The following is a 24,703-nucleotide window of genomic DNA, read 5'->3' on the forward strand; positions in this document are numbered from 1 at the left end:
ATCATACAAAACGTATAGACTGAAAGCAGCATCTTTTAAATTGCTTGGTACTGCAGGAAGATTCTTTGAGTCCTTTCTGGTGTGCTGGAGCGATGGCCTGAGTGCCAACAGAAATGGCTCTGAGTGCCGCCTCTGGCACCAGTGACATAGGTTCGCCACCACTGTCATAGGTGAACCTCAACTAAGAGAGAGAAAATGTGAAAACAAATCCAGAAAATCACATTGTATGATTTTTAAAGAATTTATTTGAAATTATGGTGAGAAATAAGTACCGTATATACAGGCAGTTCCAAGGTTACATTCAAGATAGGTTCCATAGGTTTGTTCTTAAGTTGAATTTGTATGCAAGTCGAAACTGTATATTTTATAAATTGTAGATCCAGACAAAATTTCTTTTTGCCCCTGTGATAATTGGAGTTTCAACATTTTTTGCTGTAATGGGACCAAGGATTATCAATAAAGCTTCATTACAGACACCTTACAGCTGATCATTGCAGCCTGAGACTAAAATAAAGCATCCAAAGAGCTACACCAGAGGTCACAGTGGACAGAGAGATCCGTCTTTAACTAGGGGTCATCTGTAAGTCGGGTGTCCTTAAGTACGGGACTACCTGTACTCCAACATAAGCAGAGTTTTTCAGCACATTTTGTGCAGAAAAAGCCCCACTTATTTATATTATATATTATATTTGAGTATAAAAAAAAATAAACATAGTACTCTCGGCGTCCTCTTCTTCCCGCGGCACCTCTTCAGGTTCCCGGCCGTTCTGCCAGATGCACGTCTATGCGATCTTCCGGCACAAAAACTATGATGTGGCAGTGTCGCCACCTGCAGCCGTCATAGTTTGTGTGCCGTAAAATCGCACAGAAGTGCATCTTTTCCAGAGTGGCTAGGAACCAGAAGAGGTGCTGCAGGGAGAAGAGGACACCGGGGGTCAACCATGTAGGGTAAGCACTAAGTTTATTTTTTAAAGGGGCCACTCTGCCGGACATTACATTAATTGTAGGGGCTGCTGTGAACGTTTCATTCATGAGGCTACTGGACTACAGTATTTTTGTCACCTACAAACAAGTAAGATTTCTGTTACAGAAAGTGACAGTCACAGATCTGTAATTTCTTCTCTGCTTCTCTGTCCTCCACTCATTACCTGTAGTAATGACACCTGTTTGAATTTGTTATCCATATAAAAGACACTTGTCCACAACCTCAAAACAGTCACACTCCAAACTCCACTGTGATGAAGACCAAAGAGCTGTAGACAAAATTGTAGACCTGCACCAGGCTGGAAAGACTGAATCTGTAAAAGGCAGCTTGGTGTGAAGAAATCACACTGTGGGGGCAAAAATTAGAAAGTGAAAACCATACAAGACCACTGACAATCGCAGTGGTCAATGAACTTTGCTAGAGAGCATTCGGATGTTCTAGAAAAGTATTGGGTGAATGTCATATGGTCAGATGAAACCTAAGTAAAACTGTGTGGTAGAAACACAACACGTCGTGTTTGGAGGAGAGTGAATGCAGTGTTGAATCTAAAGAACATCATACCTAATGTGACGCAACATTATGCTTTGGGGTTGCTTCTCTGCAAAGGGTGAAGGAAAGTCATTAAGGGGTTAAAGGAAACCTAATGAGTCAGGTCATCAAGCTTTCCCATAAAAAAGACAAACTTCCTAATTATTCATGTATTAAAATGATTGCGATAATTCATGCAATATCCAGAAAATCTTAAAAAGGAGCCTATATGGGTGGTATGGTGGCTTAGTGGTTTGCAGTTATAGAATTGCAGCGCTGGGGACCTGGGTTCAAGTCCCAGGGTCAACATCTGCAAAGAGTTTGTATGTTCTCTCCGTGTTTCCGTGGGTTTCCTTTGGGTCCTCTGGTTTCCCCTCACACTCCAAAAAAATACTGGTAGGATTAGATTGTGAGCCCCATTGAAAACAGGGACCCATTTGGCAAGCTCTGCGTACCGCTGCCTAATCTGTGTGCACTGTATAAATAAAGGAATTATTTTTGTTATAAGAAGACAGCTTCTGGAATCTCTGGATGATGCCAACTTTATGGTCCACCAAAGCAGCATGATCAGGAAGTTGTTAAAAGGGTTTTCCCACAAAATAAAATTCTCAAATCTCAATCCCTTTACACAATAAAGATAATTTTAACCCCTTACTTTACAATTTTACTCAGTTCTAGTGCTGTTTTAACTCCTATCACTCGCCAGGCTGCTCATTGCAAATTCCCAAGGGTGTGGGCAGGGACTCTCTAAGCACATAATAATCCCTCTAGTTCTGTGAGGTAACAATGTGGTTAGATCATCATGGTAGAGGTGTAGAAACACTTGCATCTGGCTTCTGACATTGTACTACAACACTGACACATAGAAAGAGATGCATGAGATACCTATTACACAGAGACATGACAGACAGAGGCTGACAGACTTTTACACAGTCAGCCCTGCTACATCTCTGTCCTCACAGATATGTGCCTGTCTCCCCTTTCCCCCTGATCACTTATCTCCTTGTAGTTTGCAGCTTATCTCTGTTCATGATGTGCTGGCAGGAAATGAGCGTGTCTGTGAGCTCCATGCTAGGACTGCAGGGGGTGGAGCTACAGACTCAGAGCAGAAAAACACAAGTCAGAAGTTACAGGGTCGTGTCTAGGGGCAACTGAAATTGTGTACACCAGGACTGATAGAAACAGGTTGCTGTGAAAAGTCTGTGAAATGTCTGTGAAATGCTGTATTTTTGTTAATAACAGTGAATTAGAGAATGTGTTACTTTGTTATTCTGAGTACATATAAGAAACATGTCTTCATGAGAATACCCCTTTAACCTGACAAACCTTACATACCTAACCTGACAGACCTACTGAGTTTGCAGTGTTTCCAAATCTTCCTCAGCAGCAGAGAAGTGGGTGAAGTCTAACCTCTGTCTTTACTCTAAATCAAGGTTTTTAAGAGCACAGTGGGCTGCATAATCCTTAAATGGAAAATGTTTGGGACAACCACAAGTCTTCCAAGACCTGGACATCCAGCCAAACTGAGCAATCGTAGCAGAAAAACCTTGGTGACAGAGGTTAAGAAAACCCCGAAAATCACTGGCGCTGAGCTCCAGATATGCAGTAGGGAAATATTTTCACAAAGTCAACTGCACTGCACACATATCAAAGCCCGAATACAGCTTGCAAAAAACACAGGAAGGGCTCCCAGATAATGAGAACTAAAATTCTCTGGTCAGATGAAACAAAGCTTTAACTTTTTGGTGTTAATTCTAAGTGGTATGAGTAGAGAAAACCAGTGACTGCTCATCACCTACCAAGTACAATCCCAACAGTGAAAACATGGTGGTGGCAGCATCAATGCTATAGGAGTGTTTATCTGCTGCAGGGACAGAACATCTGGTTGCAATTGAAAGAAAGATGAATGTGGCCAAGTACAGATATATCCTGGATGAGTGCTCTGGACCTAAGACTGGGCCGGAGGTTCACCTTCTAACAAGACAATGACCCTAAGCACACAGCTAAAATAATAAAGCAATGGCTTCAGAGCAACTCTGTGACCATTCTTGATAGGTCAGGGCTCTGGCTGGGCCAAAACCCCAATTTAAAGAGACCTGTCGTCAGCTCTCTGTCACCACTACCTGTTGGAGCAGCTCACAAGGATTCCGTCTCAGCCTTTATCTAGTCAATTCAATTAATTATAAAATCATCTTTTCTTTATTATGTAAATGGGGCTGGTCACATGGTCAGAGGCTGTGATGTTACCCCTCCCCCTGCTCATGTCTTTGTGTAATGTATAGTAAAGCATTGCTAGTGTCTGTGCTTTATCTACTGACATGCTCTCCCTCCTAATACACATGTGTGAGACACAGAAATCAGCTATACATGAATCTGACATGTTCTGCTATAACATGGCTGCCTGGAGCTGTTGTATCTCTCCCATACACACACAGGCTGCAGGGACCCAAGCACCAGGAAGCACATGGAGGAGCCATTACACCATTATACAGGCTGTCAGTCATATGTATAATAGTATCTCATAAACATAGGCTGCAGGGGGCGTGGCCGCCAGCACCAGGAAGCACTTGTATATGTGTATAGGAGTATGTAATATACACACACAGGCTGCATGGGGCTGCCAGCATCAGGAAGCACATGGAGGAGCCATTACACCATTATACCTCACACCATTATACAGGGTGTCAGTCAAGAACTAGGGCTGTGGCTGTGCCTCCCATTCATGAATAAGCTGGACAGCTTGAATATCATAGTTCATAGTATCATAGTTTATACGGTTGAAAAAAGACACTTGTCCAACAAGTTCAACCGAGGAAGAGAAGAAGGGATTTAGGGGAAACAATTCTATATAACATAACCATCAATGCTTTTTAGGTGTAAAAAGGCACCTAGACCCTTCTTGAAGGTCTCTGCTGTCCCTGCAGTGACCAGCACCTGAAGCAGGCTATTCTACAGATTGACAGTTCTCATAGTAAAAAAGCCCTGTCGCCTGCGGTGATTAAACCTTGTTTTCTCCAAACAGAGACAGTGCCCCCTCGTCTTTTGATTTGATTTAATCTGAAAAAACTTACCACCATATTTTTTGTATGGACCATTCCTATATTTAAATAAAATTAATCATGTCCCCTCGTAGTCGTCTCTTTTTCCATACGAAATAAATCTAGTTGTTTTAATCTTTCCTCATAACTGAGACCATCCATACCCCTTATCATTTTTGTGGCTTTATGTTGAACCCTCTCCAGCTCCAGGGCATCCGTTTTATGGACCGGTGCCCAGAACTGGACAACCTATTCCAGGAGAGGCCAAACCAATGCCTTGTACAGTGGTAATATTACATCCCTATCACAAGAGTCCATACCACTTTTGATACATGACAAGATCCTACTGGCTTTAGAGGCAGCTGATTGACATTGCATGCTGTTATTCAATTAAAGATCTGCTAGTTCCCCCAGGTCCTTCTCAATAAGGGACTCTCCCAGATTTACTCCCCCAAGGACGTATTTGATAATATATTTGATGATATTTATGATAATGACTCATTGAACATCTCACAGGTTATTTGCATACAGCTTTAGGACCCCATTGCTTATTTTATAGCCATGTAGAGGGACAATGAAGGGATATAGACAATGCTCTCTAATGGCAGTTTATGAAAATATATTTAGTTTAGGGGGTTAATTTGCCTTACGGGTTCTCTGTGAGCATCTCTGGAGAGACTTGAAAATGGCTGTCCACCAACTTTCACCATCCAACCTGAGGGAATTGTACATTGCACAGTGTACATTAATGAGCAGAAAAAGAACATCATGTGGCATAAGGGCCAGTGCCCCAGAGCTGTTGGAGGGCCCAACACAGCCAAATCTTAGCAGACTGCTGGGCACTGGCCTGCGTCTCTTCACGGAATGTGCTTTGCGGTTGCCGGTAGAAGAGAGTTGAGAACTGAGGTATTCCTTTCTTTTTTTATGATTACATTTTGTCCATTGGGGATACTTAATCTATGAGGTTTGAGGGAGCTGTATATAACCCATGCATACTTTTTAAAAAAAAAACACAATTTGGAAAAATTACAAAAAAGAATGTTTTCACATTTGTAGTCAATTATTGGATATTTTGAATATGTAATTATTAAAACTATTATGTCAAGATAAAGTCTCAAAAAACAAAGTTAAATTTGTTATGATACGTCAGAAATTGACCTGATCTTTATGGCACCAATGACCATCGTTTTTCTAACCATGGATAGCCTCTGCAATAGTAATCAAAGACTCCAGAGGAAGACACCAAGCTAACGGACAAACCAGTCCTGAAGCCAAATGTTACAAGCAGTGTGACCACCTGCTTTCACAGGATATCATCTCCAACCAGCCTTGTAGAAAATGGTCTGAGGGATGGAGAAGAGTCACATTGACGCTTCTCGCGAGACGTCACGATGTTACACAGGAGGTGCGAATGATTAGTCCCTGCACTCCGGCCTGGTTTTTCTTACTCTTTTTTTTGCCATGCAATCCTGGCATGTCAACATTAACAAAGACCACCGCCCGGATTAGGATGAACTACTATGTGTAATTTGTTTTGTGTTATCCCTACTGTTAGTTTTCCTTTAAAGGAAACCTACCACTTGTAGTGGCAGGTTTCTGATGGAAACACCGGGCACCAGCTCAGGGTGAGCTGGTGCCGGAGCTTATTTTCGTTAGTGTTTTAAACCGCGGTATCGCGGTTTAAAACACTTTTTAAACTTTATAGCCGGCGCAGGCAGGTACGCACTCGGAGCTTACCATGCGCGCGGCTCTCATTCACTTCGTATGTAGCCGCGCGCACGGTAAGCGCCGAGCGCGTACCTGCCTGCGCCGGCTATAAAGTTTAAAAAGTGTTTTAAACCGCGATACCGCGGTTTAAAACACTAACGGAAATAAGCTTAGGTAGGTTTCCTTTAAGGATTAAGGCCCACAGGCTCCGGTCACCTTGTTCTAACGCGGTTTTCCAGGTGATGACGGCGTGTCAGCGTTAAAGAAGGTCACCGCTAGGATCAGGATGAAGAGGACTTTTGGTGAGTATGTGTAGTTAGTTTTGTGTTATCCTTACTGGTAGTTCTAAGCTATTTTTCAGAGTCAGAAGCCAGAGTTTGCCAAACATTTCATGAAGATGCCCAACAACCTTCCATATGATAATACAAAATGTCTGAACCACACAGGAGATCTTCATAGATGATAGAAAGACTGCACATATCTTAAATGTGCCTTACATCTGTTGTGCAACTGGACTACGTGAGGACTTTCTGTAATGTGACTTTCCAGCTACATTCCATGGGGCTTAACAGAGTTGAATGCTCTGTTTCTAAGAATCTTTTGCCGTATGCAGTATTAGCCTTTTCCTATTAAAAAAAAAATCTACACAAAACATGATACACCATGATCCGCTTTCATCCAGCAGAGAAGCTGAAACCATCGCTGTCCATCCCACTGCTGAAACACTGCAATCATTGAAGTCATTCAGATAAAAGCAGGGCACTTTTTTCAATTATTACTTCATGTCAAAATAAATATGTGTTTTACTGCAACTGATGTGGCATTGTAAAGCAAGTATAAATAGCATTTAAAAGGGACAATCTGGTGACCCAATGATTTTGGAGACAAAGGACACATTTAAAAGATTTTCTTTACATTCTAATTAAATGCATGTATATTCTGGCTTAAAGGGTTTTTAATATGGACTGTACTTCCCAATACCAACTATTTCTACAGTATGTGAAACTATTAAATAGCTAGTCACTGCATGGGATGATGCCACACTCGGGATCCCAAATCAAACTATAGGAGAGTTGTGTTATATATACACTGGAGATCAAAATGACAGAACAACACTCAATTTCCTAAATGCCATAGTGTAGTCCTATGTGAATATATCCTAACAGGGGTAAAATAGCAGTATTAAGCTTATTTCATAAATTGTATATATTCTAAAGCACAAAATAAAAATGTAAATGAGATAATTCTAAAAGACACTGATCCAAAGTAGAGAACACTTTCATATACCTGCAAGTTATTGGTGTTAATTTGGCACATGGTGCTAATTTTCTAAAAGGGTTTGGCCACTTTACCTCATGATTTTGTAATGTGTGTAAGTGTGGGAGCAGGATATTAGGTAATATACCAATATACATCTATTAAATGATTTGTGCCTCTTTATTGATATATAAAATGAAGCCTCCTGTTACCTCATCAGTCAGACATTCCTGTCCATGAACAATAGCCCTGCAGTACCTTATTATAGTATTTGCGAACCTCTACACCATGGGCAAGACCAAAGAGCTATTTAAGGACACAAGGTACAAAATTGTAGACCTACACAAGGTTTGGATGGGCTACAGGATAATAGGCTAGCAGCTTGGTGAGAAGACAACTGTTAGCACAATTTTAGAAAATGTAAGAAACACTAGATGTAAGAACACCAATGACCAGAACAGAAACACTAGAAGAGCATGGGTGTACTAGTAGGTCACAGATCAAATAACAGCATGCAATGTCCATCAGCTTCCTCTAAAGCCAGCATGATCTTGTCATGTACCAAAAGTGGTATGGGCTCTCAGGATAGGGATGTAATATTACCACTGTACAAGGCATTGGTCTGGCCTCATCTGGAACGTGCTGTCCCGTTTTGACCACCACTCCATAAAAAGGATTCCCTACAGATGGAGAAAGTACAATGAAGAGCCACAAAAATGATAATGGGTATGGAGGGTCTCATTTATGAGGAAAAATTAAAACAACTAGATTTATTTAGTCTCGAAAAGAGACGACTAAACAGGGACATGGTTAATTTATATAAATATATGAGAGACCCAGACAAAAAATATGGCGGAAAGTTCTAAAGAAAAATCTAAAGACAAAGCGGCACTGTCTGCATCTGGAAAAAACAAGGTTTAATTACAAGAGGTGACAGGGCATTTTACTATGAGAACTGTCAATCTGTGGGATAGTCTGCCTCAGGCGCTGGTCACAGTGGGGACAGCAGAGAGCTTCAAGAGGGGCCTAGATGCCTTTTTACACCTAAATAACATTGACATTTATGTTATATAAAATAGTGGTTTCCCCTAAATCCCTTCCTCATCCAATCCCTTCCCTGGTTGAATTTGATGGATATGTGTCTTTTATATAATATATGTGACTGGGGCTTCCATGCAAGATCTAAGCTTGTGGAGTAAGGATAATCCTTAGAAAGGACAGGAATCAGCCTAGAACTACACAGGAGCACCTGGTCAATGACCTGAAGCCAGTTGTTTGTAACATACTACGCTGTCACATATTAAATTCATGCAGGGCTTGCAAAGTCTCCTGCTTATGTCAGCACATGTCCAGGCCCATTTGTAGTTCCCTACTGACCATCTGGATGATCCAGAGGAGGCATGGGGTTATGTGGTCAAATGAGACAAAAATAGTACTTTTTAGTAAAAACTCCACTTGCTGGTTTTGGAGGAAGAAGAAGGATGAGTACAACCCTCAGAACACGGATCCAAACATGAAGCATGGTGGTGAAATCATCATACTTTGAGGGGGGTTGACTGCACCATATTGAAGGGAGGATGGGCCATATATTGCATGATTTTGGAGAAGAACCTCCTTCTCTCAGTAAGTATGTATGTAGGTAGAATATATATATATATATATATATATATATATATATATATATATATATATATATATATATATATATATATAAAACACACATCTATTATACAATACACACACACAGTGAAGGAAATAATTATTTGATCCCTGGATGATTTTGTACATTTGCCAACACGACATGAACAGTAGGTTAAATTTACCATTTAAAGCTAGGATATAAAAATAATTTGGTGCCACTGTAAGAAAATGGCAGAAATACAAAATGACAATCAATCGAAATGGATCTTACAGCTAGTTATAAAATAATTATTTTCTTCACTCTAAATTAATAATTAAACAACAAAACAAATGGTGTCCTATATTCAGAGGAATTCAACGTTATTCAGTAATAAAACTTTAACCCCAGAGTGCATAGAAGAATTATACTAGGGTGTGTTTTCCTGACTTATTTTCCCATAGTCCAGGTCTATCATTACAAATCTAGGTGGCTGCTGCTGAAGGTAGATGAAGGTGATTTACTTGTGCTAAGGGACATTGTGTAGGCCAGGAGCAGTTAGGTCAGTGAGAGTCTTAACCACCCATGTGACTCAGGTGATTTGAATAGTTTCAAAATTCTCTTTCTTATAGCCAGATCACCCATAATACAGAGGGACATCAATATGATGCTGTCTCCATAACAGTATTTCAACTCCTTGATCACTACACAAGTTGAAACCTTGAAGTTTATCATTGCATTTTATTATTTTTTTATCATTAGGTGGTTCATTTGTTATCAAGTTATACATTTTCTAGGAATTTAATACTGATGTTTTAACCATCTCATCAGGTGCTTGAAGGGACTAGGGCATTGTGTTCACAATTCATCTGATACAGGTGCCCAGAGGGCCTAAAAGGACGTAAAGTCATGAATATATTTAATAATTTGCACAAAAACAATTAAACTGGACACATGGATTATGATGTGTATTGTTCAGTAACAACGTCAAGTAAATTTCACCACCAGAAAGAAAGATAGAAAGGAGGAAAGTAGATAAAAATAAATGGCTTCAAGGGACTCAAAAGATAGAGGAGGTCAGACAAGGATGAATGTAAGAAGGAAAGTAAAAGGGATGAGAAAGGAAGGTCACACAGACAGTTACAAGTGTAGAAGGGTGACAGACAGTGAATTAGGTGGACCAGTAGAAAAAAATCAGGGGGATAAACAGAGGATGAGAGGAAATTAAATAAAACTAGAAGGAAAATAAAGAATGCAGGAAGCAGGATTCAGGAGTGAATGAATAAATAAATAAATAAATGTATAGATAAAATGTTTGAAAACTATGTTAGGGGAGGAGCAGAAAAAGAATAAGGTTTAAAGAAATAAAGAGGGGAGTAGAAAACAGCAAGTAAAAATATTGTGAATCAACGAGGAAGAAAGTAAGAGAAAAAGCAAGAATTGGAACAAGGGTGAAGAAGTAATAAAATAAAAAAATAAATCTAAAGTTTTAGGGAGTAAATACATTTGGAACACTGACAAAGTAGGCAACCCAGCTATTTTTTGTTCTATCTGCCCACAAATTGGTGCACTAAATATGAGATTTTTGCCATTAAAGATTAAAGAGATTAAACAGCAAAACACCAGAAATAAATATCTAAAGTCACCATATTTTATTGGTTCATGCTTTATATGGATAAGTATTTCAAGAGAATTATTACCGTTTGTAGTCTAAAGGTCCCACCAATCAAAATATGATACAAATCCTAATATTACACAAATGCATTTATAGGGGAAATTTTGAAAGTGAGACAGCAAAAAGCAGTTGATTAAAAGGTGTAACCTTTCCCTCGGATTTGTAAGCAAGATGAACACAACCAGAAACATTTTGGGTCTAATTTCCTGGACCTTAAGGAGTTTTATACTCCAGACTAGATTTTGATTTCAAAATGTAATATTTCACCACAAATGTATTAGAATGAACATTGCAAACATTGAACCATTTCAATAAATCCATTTCACTTCAATACAGTCTAATATACTGACACTGAAATTGTAGCTCAATATTTAAATCATGCAATAATGATAGGACCTTTATTTTCAGTTATGTATATTTAAACTGACGTTTAGGACATCAGAAATATATATTAGTGATTGAAAATATAATAAAAAATATATATATAAAATTCAGGCATTATCAATAAAAAAAATGTATTATTTACGATTTTTTTTTTAATTAAGACAGGTTACTTTTGGGACACTAAAATGTGTTTATGTCTCACAAGTCAAAGAGAATTGTAAAGATATAAAGTGGTATACGATCATCTAACATCTTTAATCTTACAATTGGACATTTATGCACACTTTAATAAAGGAAAAATGTCCTGAGTAGATGACCTGACACTCTAGTGACTAGAAACTGACAATTTTTCTGTACAATATACTAAGGGCATGATCCTTACCCCTCCCACCTAATTTTCTTGACCTTAAGAAACCCTCAATCTGATCCTGCAGTTAGGACCTTAATCAGTTGTTGTTGTTGAGATAAAATATATTAAGACATTGTCATTATTTTTCAGGTTAAGGATATTTTTAATAATAAAATTACATGCTACCTTGTTATACCCCAAAACTAAGCATATGTACAGATCATAATCCTATAAAGAACTGTTATATAGTAACAGATTAAATGATCATCTTCACCAGATGAAATAAAAGGATTAGTGGAAAGCAAGAACTGCACAGTATATCGCTGAAAATCAGGATCACCTGAAATATTGGGATCAGTCTACTTTTAGCCCTTCCATTTCAACATTTATTAATATACATTATCAGTTTTAGATTCAATGATTTACAATATCATACAATAAAGGTCAAAGAAATAAAGCAACAAATCTCTTCTGAAAAAATGTAAAATATTAATAAACATTTGAACTTTAACAGCATTGACTTTACTCAATTAGAAAGGTTCAATAAAACCCATTTAAAATATTTTCCTGCATAAAAATAGCACGGTAAGGCCATTAAGATATGTTTTATTCTGCAATGATAGGTCTGTCTCAACATACACCCTTAGCAAAAAATTTCCAAACATTCCTGAAAATAACATCCCAATTCAGTTGGAGAATCTTACAAAAATCTTATTTAAAAAATAAAAATCACTAACTGTGCATTAGCAGCCTTTTACCAAAGCTACCAAGTATAAATAATAAAAGAATATAGACCAAATACACCAGCAGACAAAAGGTTTTGTATTTAAAAGGAAAAAATTCTAAATTTAAGGGATGCACGGTAGTAGTAATGCAGTGTATAAATTCTCTAAAGGATGGCTGTACACCTCACCTAAATAGTAGTAATCAAATTTGTTATTAAAAAAAGATAGAATAAAGAAACATAACCAATAAATGCTATAGGAAAAAATGCACAACATTCTTACTCCCTTGGGTAGTATGTTTCTTACGATTGCTGTGATACTTCCTCCATATGCTATTGTTTTTCTTAGTCCTATAAATAATATCACATTATTTGAAGGAACCCTTTTGTAAAAGAAATTCTAACTACAAAGTGACGGCAATGTAGTTTTACCGATGACTTTATGCAATCTCCTTAATTCTCCAAAATGGAAAGGCAGACCTATGGCCCTGCAAAGCTGCAGGGACTGTATACTAGACTGTAAGACTGCTGACCCCAGAACCAGCAACATCTATTGAGATTGTCTGCATTATTCACCAATACACAATTCTAGATTCTTTAAGAAAAAGGCTGCTGTTTGCCACTAACTCTCTAAAAAAAAAAAAAAAGATTTGTTACATTATGGTAACTTGTAACTTTTTTTTACATGTAGGGATGTACCAAAATTAGTGATTATTAGCCAAGTATGGAAGTTCTAAACATCTTTTTATAATAGTAAACCGTTATCCAGGGCTAATCCATCTATTGTCCGTGAAAACACCCCCAGTCCGGAGCAGTGTGCTCTCTGCTGGTGAATCAAGGCCAGGGCAGACTTCCATAGGAAACAATGGCCGCTAAAGCAATCTGCCTGCAGGGAGCAGAGGCCGTTTCCCTGACTGTCCATCAGAAATGTAAAAAGTGACAAATGCCGCTACACCTGTCACATTCAATTGAGTAAAGTGTAAAGTGTATGGAATAAGAGGCCACCACATATACACCGCAAAAATAAAGGGAAGGAAAGCACTTACAAGGTCAACATGGGCTCAGAACTAAGTGATTGAATTGACAAAGGATGGTGGTGGTTCTTTCTACAACTCCTGTTGACTTTTCCATGGACAATGTCTCAATAAATATTAACAGATTACCAAGTAAATAAAAGCCCCTCTATTCTGACCTGTGGGATTAAGCTGAAAGCTAGGCGTGTTCACCACAGCAAACTGACAAATTAGCATTCTTATGACCGAGAACTTATTTAATAAGAGATTATTCATATTCCACAACCCTAGTCTTGATACAGGGAAGTCTTGATACACTATAAGTCTCATAGTAAAGCCTTGCTTCAAAAAGCACATATTGATTTTGTTTAAGTCGGCCGCAAAACATGAAGGTTTCTAAATGGTTTGTAAAGTACAATATGACCAGAGAATAAGTGTTAAATACATATTTCATTATTTCTGCTCCAAGAGAACCAATCATCTATCCATATATAGGCTAAAAAGTATTTTATACAGCCTCAAAGGGTTCAACATTTTCAATAAAAATAGATTAATTTCAACTAAATGAGTCCATCTAATACATGCTATTTACAGAAATAACCACAAACCAGTCACTGTCCAGCAAAAAAAGGGCAAACTTTAACAGAATAAACTTTGCTCTTATGAAAAGTGGCCTAGGGTTTATGGTTTATTAGGGCTAAGACCCATTTTGGATGATATGTAAACATTGTAGAATTTGTATAAGCTATAAAAATGACAAAAGGCAGGTTATGATATGCTTATCAAACTGCAACACCTCAAGTTACAGTTAACACATAACCCTAATTCTATCAGTTTTCCCACAATTAAATATTTAATACTTTCCTTTTATTACTACCACTATGAATTATTTATTGTACCCTGGTAGTTCTTCCTATGGATAGTGTATTACAGTTCAACACTAGGTAATGATGTGCTATTCTGAACAAAAAGGTACACTCGGCAAACAAATGAACTGTATCATATTTCATTGATCATCATCTAATCTACTGCCCAATCAATACGTGTCAAGTGGGTTTCTTCATCAGAGGCCACTCATAAGTAGATGCCGCAAGTTTGCCATAGTTCTCCGTAGACATGGGACAGGGACAGATCCCAGCTTTGTAATCTCTCCATGGAGCAGCAGATGGCGCTCTTTCCCTTGGTAAATCAGAATGGATTGCTATGTTATGGTGTTTATTACAAAGTTTTCCTATGTTATGGAACCATATTTATTCCACTAAATGAGACTGGTGTGTGCACAGAATTAACTAACTTACAGATTAGCTATGAGTAAATGTTGCCAACCTCTCATATGGAAAATGTGAATAGTCAACTGTGCAAGTTATAGTCCTCACAAGAAGTACAGTATGTGTTGTAGCTTTGCTATTTAATAAAAAGTAAAATCTAAGATTGTTTTAATTTGGTATAACAAATTCTGAGAATGGATATCTTGTATTACTTGTATGAAGCTCCTAAGCAATAATCATTCGCTAGAATATTCCATATAAAATGCATATGTAGAAGCAGAAGGGCTGGTTATGTCAGCAATGCAGGTAAACCTAAAGCATTTTCCTGACAATGTAATGAGCAATTCATATTATATAAAAACAAATATAGATGCAGTTGCAAAGCACTTTACATTGGGCTAGCGGCCAAATTCTCAATCCTCCACTATGGTATAGTGCACATAAAGCAGAAGCCCAGCCTTCAGTCCAGGGAGAAGCTCTCTAAGGTCTCTGATTATCTTTCAGCTGAGGGAACACGACTACATTCTAGTGCTGGAAACTTCATGGAAGAGTAAATAGTTTAGTCGGAAGAGAAAATAATCAAGGTGGATCTACTTACAGTTAGGTGGTACTGCCTCCATATTTCTGGGCAAGCCTAGAATATAAAAAATATTGATCAGTTAGCAGCATGAAACAAGGTGCTTTACAGCCTGTTGGTTTTGGCATAATAAAACATCTGCTGGTGCTGGTCACAGGCAAAGAAGAAGCTTAGCTGAAAGGCCCTGGATTTCAGCTTCAAAAAACCTGGCTGCACTGTTTAATTGAATTTTACACTGCTTTAACACACCCTGTCACTGAAAGTAAGCCGGAAAAGCCTCCACCTACTTAAAAGTTTTCAGAATCTTTTACTTAACTCATCCGAATCCTGGGTGTGGAAAGAGGGTCTGCTATTCATTGTATTCCAGACAGGGACATTATTGATAAATAATATATTATACACACAACCATATATCCATGACTTATGCAAGTTACAAATACATGAACAGTAGTGGATTATTATACAGGTGGTTTGGGTGGTAGCCTAGGCCCAAGCCAAATTTTATACGGAGAAGGACCTTCACCCATGAAATCAAGAAGGGACACATCTTTCACATCTTGATTCCAGTACCATTTACAGTGAATTCCAGACTTGTAGGGGCTATAATAGTCATACAGCCAGGGCCCGCAGAAGTATTAAATTGGCCCTTTTGTATGCACACACCACAGTTGTTTTTTGAGTATTAAGACTGTGGAGTCGTACTTTAGACCAGCTAATAGTTGGTTTAGATTAGGACTGAATTGTCTAGTGCACCCACTGTCTGGGACAGACAATGTCCCCTTTTCAGGCAAGCCAGAAAATTGTCTGAAAATGGTTTAAAGCCCTCAATAAATGTGGTAGACAACATTTATGTTGCAAATTACTTCTGAATTCTCATGTAGACAGGTTGATAAATCTCCTCTCCTGAATCAATCTTTCTGAAAACAGTCCCATTCTAATGAGCCATTTTTTATATGTAGGTTTCTAAGGACATTTGGATTTAGCAGGCTAGGTTTCTACAGACTTATCTAGTCCCTTTTTCATGGCCAAAAGTTTTATAGTCATGGAAATCGCACAACTTTCTAGTTAAAAAATGTGTGGCTATGGAAACCTGTGCAGCCATTGAAGGGAATTTGACAACAGTTAGGACCATACAAAACTGCAGAAAGTGTAAGGCAGCAGCCCTGGAGATCTGTATAACCTTACCTTTGTGTATGTTATTAGTAGTGACAAGACAGTGAAAAGTGAAGTTATAATCCAGTTTTGCAGCTTTTTCCAGGGCTCTGGGTGGGTCTTTCAGCCGGTAGAGCTTTATACTCACTGCACTTTGCTGCTACACAGCCCCTCCAGTCCGCTACAAGTAGGAGCTTTATCAGGATTTTGGGTGGATACTAACAGTAGTTACTCAGAGCATAGTGGTGGGGCTGTAGAAGAGTTCATTGCAAAGAGCAAACAGTTATTTGGATTTAAAATTTACTTTTCACAGTCCAGTTGCTACTTAGTACACACAAAAGTAGGGTTATACAGCTTTCCTGACCCTTCATTATGGCCAAAACTGATCCCTTTCTCAATTAACAAGCCATAGGCAACAATTAGAAAATCTTGGTAGTTTGCAAAACCCTTTGAATTTCGCTCACCAAATCTTTCCTATGATAACATTGTCTTAAAAGGGAACCTGTTACCATATTTCCACATATACAACGAGTGACAGGTTCCCCATATAGTTCTGTTAAGCAACTGAAACACTTATTTTAGCTAAAAGGTTTCCCTTACATCCCCATAATTCACCTTTATCATATATAGCCTGACATGAGAGGAAACGTGCCCTTCTGCCCTGGCCCCTCCCATCCCCCCCCCATGTCCCATGCCTCTTCCCATGTCCCATACCATGACCAGGGTGATGTCATCTAAGGTCCTTTACCCAGTTACATTTGGTGAAACAAAGCTCTCTATCCATGTTCTACAAGGCTGCATGTCCTAGCAGTCAGACTTGTCAATCACGAACAAGGAGGCGGGTCAATAAAAGTAAAATTTATCATGAAGGACTCTGTTTGCATGTAAGTTTACAAACCAATTTTCTTAAAATTGCAGTCCTGAAAATAAATCATTTAGGGATAAGGGCAATGATTTTTAATGAAACGTTAACTATTACAGGTGATGATCACTTGTCCCTCATCACAAAAGTAAGGTGTATCCTACATGATATAACTGGATCTTCATAACAAGAACAGAACAATAACAAATTGTATTGACAATTATGTTTAGCAGCCAATAGGCTGCTAAAACAGATCGCCTCTATATAGACCTTGAAAGAGCCTTCATTTATCATTTTCACAGGTTAGACTGAGAGGAATCGTGTCATTTCCACTTTAGTTATGGTTAGTTTTCAAATACTCCCAGCGTTTCAGAATAACATAGTTGAAAAATGGCAATTACAGATATGAAGTATCCTGGCAGGTTGCCACAATCTTGTAGGATCCCTGGAAACAGGCAAAGAAAGTCAATGATTCACAAACCATTGATTAGAGTTCCAGCTTCTGGTTTACTAGGATGTGTCTAGTACCTGTTTACATACAATTTAACTAATAATAAATGTCCATACAAGTCAATATACCTGCCCCCAGCAGTTTGTAACTATTTTCAAAGGTACTGTAACTTCAACCAGAAAAATCTTATACAAAGCATAGATGAAAGTCGGAACTGTATATTTTATAATTGTAACCCCAGACAAATAGTTTTTGTTCACTGGGACAATTGAATTTTAAAAAATGTTGGATTGTCATCAGAACCAGAATTAACAAACTTTAATTGCAGACACCTTTGATAACGGTTATAGCGGTTTATTGTAACCTAAGGGATAAAGTACTGTAAAATACCAACATCCAGAGGTCCGTGTGTAACTAGGGGACATCTGTAAGTCGGTGTTCTTAAGTAGAGGACTACCTACATGCAGGCTGCATAAAATGTATATAAAGTGGGTATGGTGTATGGATACTTCATAAAACCAGAGTTATCTACTCATAGTTTTAGAGTAGTAAAATAATTTTCTGTAAAGCATACATAATCCACAACATGAGACCAGAATTGTGTTTCTGGGTGCCAGGGTTCAGGAGATATAGGCATTTGAAATGTGTCCCCACCAGCATGCCAGATGAAGGCAGAATGTAGAAGGAGCTGCCGGAAAGACTTAGATTACAGTTTGCAGATTTGTAGAAGTACATGCATCCTCTGCATCTGTAGTTGAACTTGGGGAAAGGGTGATGGAATTATACTCTTCATGTTTATAAAATTTTCATAAAAGTTTTACATTCAGTTTTACATTTTTTTCAGTAAAAACACTTTAATCAGAAAAATGACAAAACATTTTTTCACATTTGTAGTCATAAAATACCTGCAGATGGAGGGTCATGTGATCTCTATCTGTCCATGAACAGTCATCAGTTAACCCCTTAAGGACACAGGGTTTTTCGGCTCATTTCTCGCTCTCCAACTTCAAAAATCCATAACTTTTTCATTTTTACGTGTACAGACCTGTGTGAGGGCTTATTTTGTGCGTAACAAATTTTACTTTCCCGTAATGTTATTTATTTTAACATGCCGTGTACTGCGAAGCTGAAAAAAAATTCCAAATGTGGAAAAATTGAAAAAAAAAAACGCACGCCACGTTCTTGTGGGCTCAGTTTTTTCGACTGACTGTGCACTCCAAATAACACCTCAGCTTTATTCTTTGGTTCGGTGCGATCGCGGTGATACCAAATTTATATAGGTTTTATTGTGTTTTAATACATTTTCAAAAATTAAACGAATGTGTTCAAAAAAGAAAAAAAATTTTTTGCCATCTGACGCTAATAACTTTTTCATACTTTGGCGCACGGAGATGTGTGAGGGGTATTTTTTTGCGAAATGAGGCGACGTCTTCATTGCTACCATTTTGAGGTATGTGCGACATTTTGATCATTTTTTATTTCATTTTTTATGTGATGTAAAAAGGTGTAAAAGTCGCATTTCAAACATTTGGGCGCCATTTCCCGCCACGGAGGTCACCGCTGCCCGTAACTGTTTTTATATTTTGATAGATCGGGCATTTTGGGACGCGGCGATACCTAATATGTTTGTAATTTTTTACTGTTTATTATGTTTTATATCCGTTCTGTTTTAATATTTTATTAATTTTTTTATTTTTTAAACTTTTTTTTTCTTTTTTTTCACTATTTTTTAGACCATCTAGGGTACATTAACCCTAGATGGTCAGATCGCTCCTACCATATACTGCAATACTACAGTATTGCAATATATGGCATTTTTGCACACTATACATTACAATGAGCCAAAGGCTCATTGTAATGGATATGCAGAAGCCATGACGTTCGGGGGCGCGGCGATCGTAACAAAGATGGCAACGCCCGCGCGCCGGCGACTTTGCCGGCGGCAACGGAGGGGTTATTAGCGGTTGGGGTTTTCTGCAATATGCAAAAACCCCCACCTTTGTATGAAGAGGACTCAGCCCGTGAGCCCTCTTCATACATCCCTTATACCTCTGCGCCGTAGAGCTACGGCACAGAGCGTTAAGGGGTTAAAGATCATATGGCCCTCCATCTGCAGCCATTTTATGGACAGGAATGTCTGGCTGAGGTAAGAGACTTCAGGAGGCTTCACTTTACAAGAGAGCGGTGCAGAACTATTAATAGATGTATATTGGTAAATTACTTAATATCCTGTGCCCCCCACATTACACAAAACAAAGTGGCCAACCCCTCTAATAAGAATCTACAATCTGAGATTTAAAATGGGATACAATACTTTATGTACATAGGAGTAGATGTCAGGAAAACTACCCATATGAGCTACCCAAGCTCTCCGACTTGCTAACAACACACATGGGCATCAATCTGTTGATTTGCTGGTAATCCGCAAAATGTATGACAAATAAAGACTAGCACTCATTTTTAAAAGGAGTTACCAGGTTCCAGATCCATAAACAGATTCACATAAAATATAAAGCTCACTTTTTTGTGAGATCCAGCACTGCAAGTTTCTGCAGACTTCTCCGATCTTTCTTTTGTATTAAGTGTAACAAGAATGTTACAGCCAATCAGTAGCTTTACATACATTCCATACTCATTGGCACGATGCCTCCTTGGTGGGGACCAGCATGCCAGTAATACTGAATGACATTGCTTAGCAATTAATTGGATCTCCACGGGAATAATTAAGGCAAGAAAACGTTATTATCTTATGTTAATGCTCTTGTGGATCTATATATTATAAAAACCTTTCAATAGGTTGTACATTTTATATCCCTTGTGGGGCTGCAGAAAAACTTAAAGGGAACCTGTTATCAGCAATTCAAATAATAAACCACTAAAAGAATATTGTCAAGAAGCAAAACACCTTCTAGTTTTTGTTTCTTTTATGGTCCAGTGTGGCGGCATAATCCAAAAAATCAACTTTGAAGTGAGATGTAAATTGGTTGCATAAAGTCAAGGATGAGGAGAGTTTAACTCTGGAGTCAAAATGGGGAGCTCTGAATACCTCCCCCCCTGTGATTGACATCATGCATGAGACTTCAAAAGATCTGGTTAGGGATGTTTTTTGATGCATGACCATCAATTACAATGAATGGGGGCTTTCTGAGGAAGAGAGAGCTTGACTTCAGCGTTAAAAACTACCTCCTTGACTTTATACAATCAATTTAAATCTCACTTCAAAGTAGATTTTCTCAATGATTCCATACTGGGTCATGAAAGAAACATGATTGGGAAGGTGTTTGGCTGCTTGACAACATACTGGTAGTGGTTTATTCGTTCAAGTTCTGCTGACAGGTTCCCTTTAAGAATTATACAGCTGACCTTAAAATCAAAGCCATACAAAGGGTCTACTGCAGCCTATTCAAACAGTAGGTGATGTAAAAGTTAACGCTTATCCTTAAAGTGCAACTAAACATTTGAAACCTTTAATTTTAGAAATGAACAGCACAACTGAGAATACTACAATTTGTAAAATACTTCATTAACCCCTTAATGACATGGCCTGAGTGACCAAGGATTTTGGTGAATTTATACATACCGGTTTAATGGCCATAACTTCTTTTTTTATAATAACTTTTATAATTACTTTATTGCAAAAGGAATATCACAACGAGATATAACAGTGTTCTGGAAGGCATACACAGATAATGTATCATAGATTGTCCACTGCTGTGTGTACTGTAGAAACCATTCTGCAATGGCATAGTCTTACACAGCAGAAAACTAAATGCACATAATCATGGTGTTTGACACACATTTTGAGGCATTAATGATAAAGATTCCTTTTGTACTGTAAATCATTGTAATTCATAATTGCATTATATATTATAAAAAATAAGGGCCCTTTTACGCAAGTGAAAAACTGATGATTTTCCATAAGAATCAAATCAGGTTTTCAGATTTTGTTGCATTTTCATAGAACAAACATGGTCCATGTTTGTATATCAACAGATCACTGAAAAATGAATTGCACACGCATTAATGTCATGGAGAAATGCAATTTTGATGCGCACCCAGATTCGAATTAGGGGTGTTTTTCAAGTGCACCTCTTGCAAAAGTAATGCATGCTGTGTGAATGTGCAAGAAAGAAAAATGTATGTCTGAATAAATCCATTGCACTCGCTGTCCATCACAAACTAATGCTGGATGTGTGTGTGTAAATCACTTGTATGAAATGGCCCTTCTTATAGTCTGGAAGTCCTTCATGTGTTTTTTTGCAAGTCTTGCACTGAGGAGAGGCTTCCATCAACACACACTGCCATAAAGTCCCAACTGGTGGAGGGCTGCAGTGATTGTTTATATTATGGAACCTTCTCCTATCTTTCTACAATATCTCTGTAGTTTGGTCGAAGAGAAACTGATGCATACACATATCTTGTTTAATCCTTGAACTGAGTGGTTTTGCTGAAAAAAATAAAAACTAATTATAAAATTCAGGAACTTTGGAAAGCTGGGTGCCAACATAAACACATAACCCAAGGAGCTTCCCAACTGTTGGACAGGACTAATCAAGTTGAGCTGATTGACTCACACACAGCAGCTTGAGGATCATGCCTGTCAGGGACAACACAATGATGACTATTCTCTGCTTATTCTGGGCGGAACAAGGCTGGTGCAGTGCATAATTAGGGTGAGGAGAAGCACCAGGGACAGCCACAGGCGCGAGTGAGCCTCATTATCAAATATTTTTTCCAGTAAAACCACTTTGTTGAGGGATTAAACAAGATATGTTTCTGCATTAGTGTAGCTACAGCATTCTCAAGGTACTGTATGTTTGATTCAAAATGCATAAAAGCAAATGGTAGATTTCCTTTAAGGATTATGGAGGCCACTGTGCTCTTAGGAACCTTGAGTGTTGCAGAAATTCCTTGCAACCTTGGCCAGATCTGTGCCTTGCCACAATTCTCTCTCTGAGCTCCGTAGGCATTTCCCTTAGACCTCATGATTCTCATATGCTCGGACATGTACTGTGAGGTCTTATATCGACAGGTGTGCGTCTTTCCTAATCAAGTCCAATCAGTTGAATTCAACTCAGCTGGACTACAATGAAGAAGAAGAATCATTTCAAGTAGGATCAGAAGGAAATGGACAGCATGAGAGTTAAATATTAGTGTCAGAGCAAAAGGGCTAAATGCTTATGACCATGTTTTTCTTGTTTAATAAATTAGCAAAAATATCTACATTTTTGTTTCTCTGTCAAGATGGGGTGTAGAGTGTACATTGATGAGCAAAAATAACTTTTTTGAAGTTACCACTTGGCTGCATTGAAACAATGGGGTCTGATTACTTTTTGTACCCACTGTATGTATGAACAGGAGGTGAAATAAACTTCTATTTTTTTTTTTACTTCATTGGGAGTGCTGCCTTCTTTGAAGTTATATATTTATATATCTAATATTCCAATACTACAGGTATACACAATTTTTGAGAGCAAAAATTAAATATATTCATTTTTGCACTAAACAAGGAAGCAGCATGTCCTCTTTAATTTGTATCAACCATATGGACACATGCCATTCTTGGAAAGAAAAAAAAAAGTCTAGCCTCCTGTATATGCGCATTTATTAATACCAAGTCTGGGAGCTGCCACCAAAGAAGTAATTTAGTCTATCCTAATGGATTCATTACTATACAAAATGGCATGTAAACACATCTATTTTTATTTATGAGTGTGTCTCTCTCTCTATACATGTGTATATACAGTATACACACACACACACAAACATATAGATATATATTTGTATGTATAATAAGTAGATGTCTGTGATCTATAATTAAGGTATAGCACTTGATGGTAGGAAACATTCCTCTTGTGTTAGAGCAAGATCTCCATACCTTGTCTTTTATTTTCTGGTCTTGGTAATGTTTGCATATATTACACACATTTTATACAATGGGCATAGCTGAACCTTTGGAAGGAAGGGTGGAATTACTTAAAGTGCTGAAATGTAATTTTTCTTTTACCTCGCCACCCACTGAAATGTTTTACTATCAAATCTCCTCATAAGACGCCAGATAAGGTGCTTTGGCATTCATAAAATAATCTCATAAAAGGAAACTGCCACATCAGAAGAAATGAGGGTTTTGAGCAGCATTTTGTGCGCCCATATTGAATTTTATCAGGCCCTAATTATTATTTTACAAGTTAAAAACAGCTTAGTGCATCTGTTGTTTAATTCCCACTTCCCCATTCTCAAATGTGAACATCAAAGAAAATAAAACACTCAATCTTAAACAGCCCCTGACAGCAGACCGAGACTCAAGTGCTCAATAGGCAAGGCCCTTGCCACCAGTTCTTGTATTTCCACAACAGTGAGCAAACACAAAAACACCACTAAGCGGCCTTGCCTCCTTTTAAGCTACTCTTGGCCAGTTGTCTGCCTTGTACCAAAGAGAACTCTTGTACACAAACCTTCTGGGAACATAGCACTGGAGAAAGGATTAGCCGCACTAACATGCTAGTATTTGAAAAAAGTAAAGGGAGGGAAGAGCAAAGGGAGTAAAAAAAAAATAGAAAAAAAAAAAATAAAAATCTACTACAGTATCCGATATATGAATAACCAAAATGTATGAGCTGACAAGAGACTCGGAACAAGTCTGTGTGCTCCCTGGGAGAAAATGTTGCTGTGATGAGTGACAGGGCTTTCAGGAAATATGTTCACAATCACAGACAGGGAAGGCCATGACCTAGATCGTTTAAGAGCTTGTCTTGTCAAATTATCAAAAGCTCCTTCCTTTTCTGAATAAAAAGGGTGACATAAGTGAGTGTCAGGAAGCTGTGGGCTGACAAGCCAAGCATACAATAACAGGACGTCACATACTTGGCAAAACACCGCCACTGCTGGCGGCAAATCTTAATGAGAGCGTGGCTGGCCCAGGAGACTCGAGTCCCTGCTGGCACAGCAACTCATCTCGCAGAGAAAATCCTTCAGCTCCCAGTCAGTTATGCTCTGACACGATGCCTACAATTACTAAACACAACTTTTTAACAGAATCCTCTGGTGCTTTGTCAAAGCCGCTTGCTGTTACAGCCTTCCCATTACAAGACACAGATATAAAACAAAGGCTTTAT

General features: G+C 38.3%; 1 protein-coding gene across 3 annotated transcripts in view; it reads right to left on the reverse strand.

Moving 5' to 3' along the window:
• Window positions 1-24,703, reverse strand: part of ZCCHC7 (zinc finger CCHC-type containing 7) — a 110,318-nt gene that overhangs the window by 18,665 nt on the left and 66,950 nt on the right. For all 3 annotated transcript variants that reach the window (XM_072155057.1, XM_072155063.1, XM_072155048.1), the window contains exon 6: window positions 15,145-15,180. In XM_072155057.1, coding sequence (XP_072011158.1) covers window positions 15,145-15,180 — 36 coding nt within the window. The remainder of the gene's footprint in view (window positions 1-15,144; window positions 15,181-24,703) is intronic.

This window comes from Engystomops pustulosus, chromosome 1 (genome assembly GCF_040894005.1).
Source record: "Engystomops pustulosus chromosome 1, aEngPut4.maternal, whole genome shotgun sequence".
In the NCBI taxonomy this organism is placed as follows: Eukaryota; Metazoa; Chordata; class Amphibia; order Anura; family Leptodactylidae; genus Engystomops; species Engystomops pustulosus.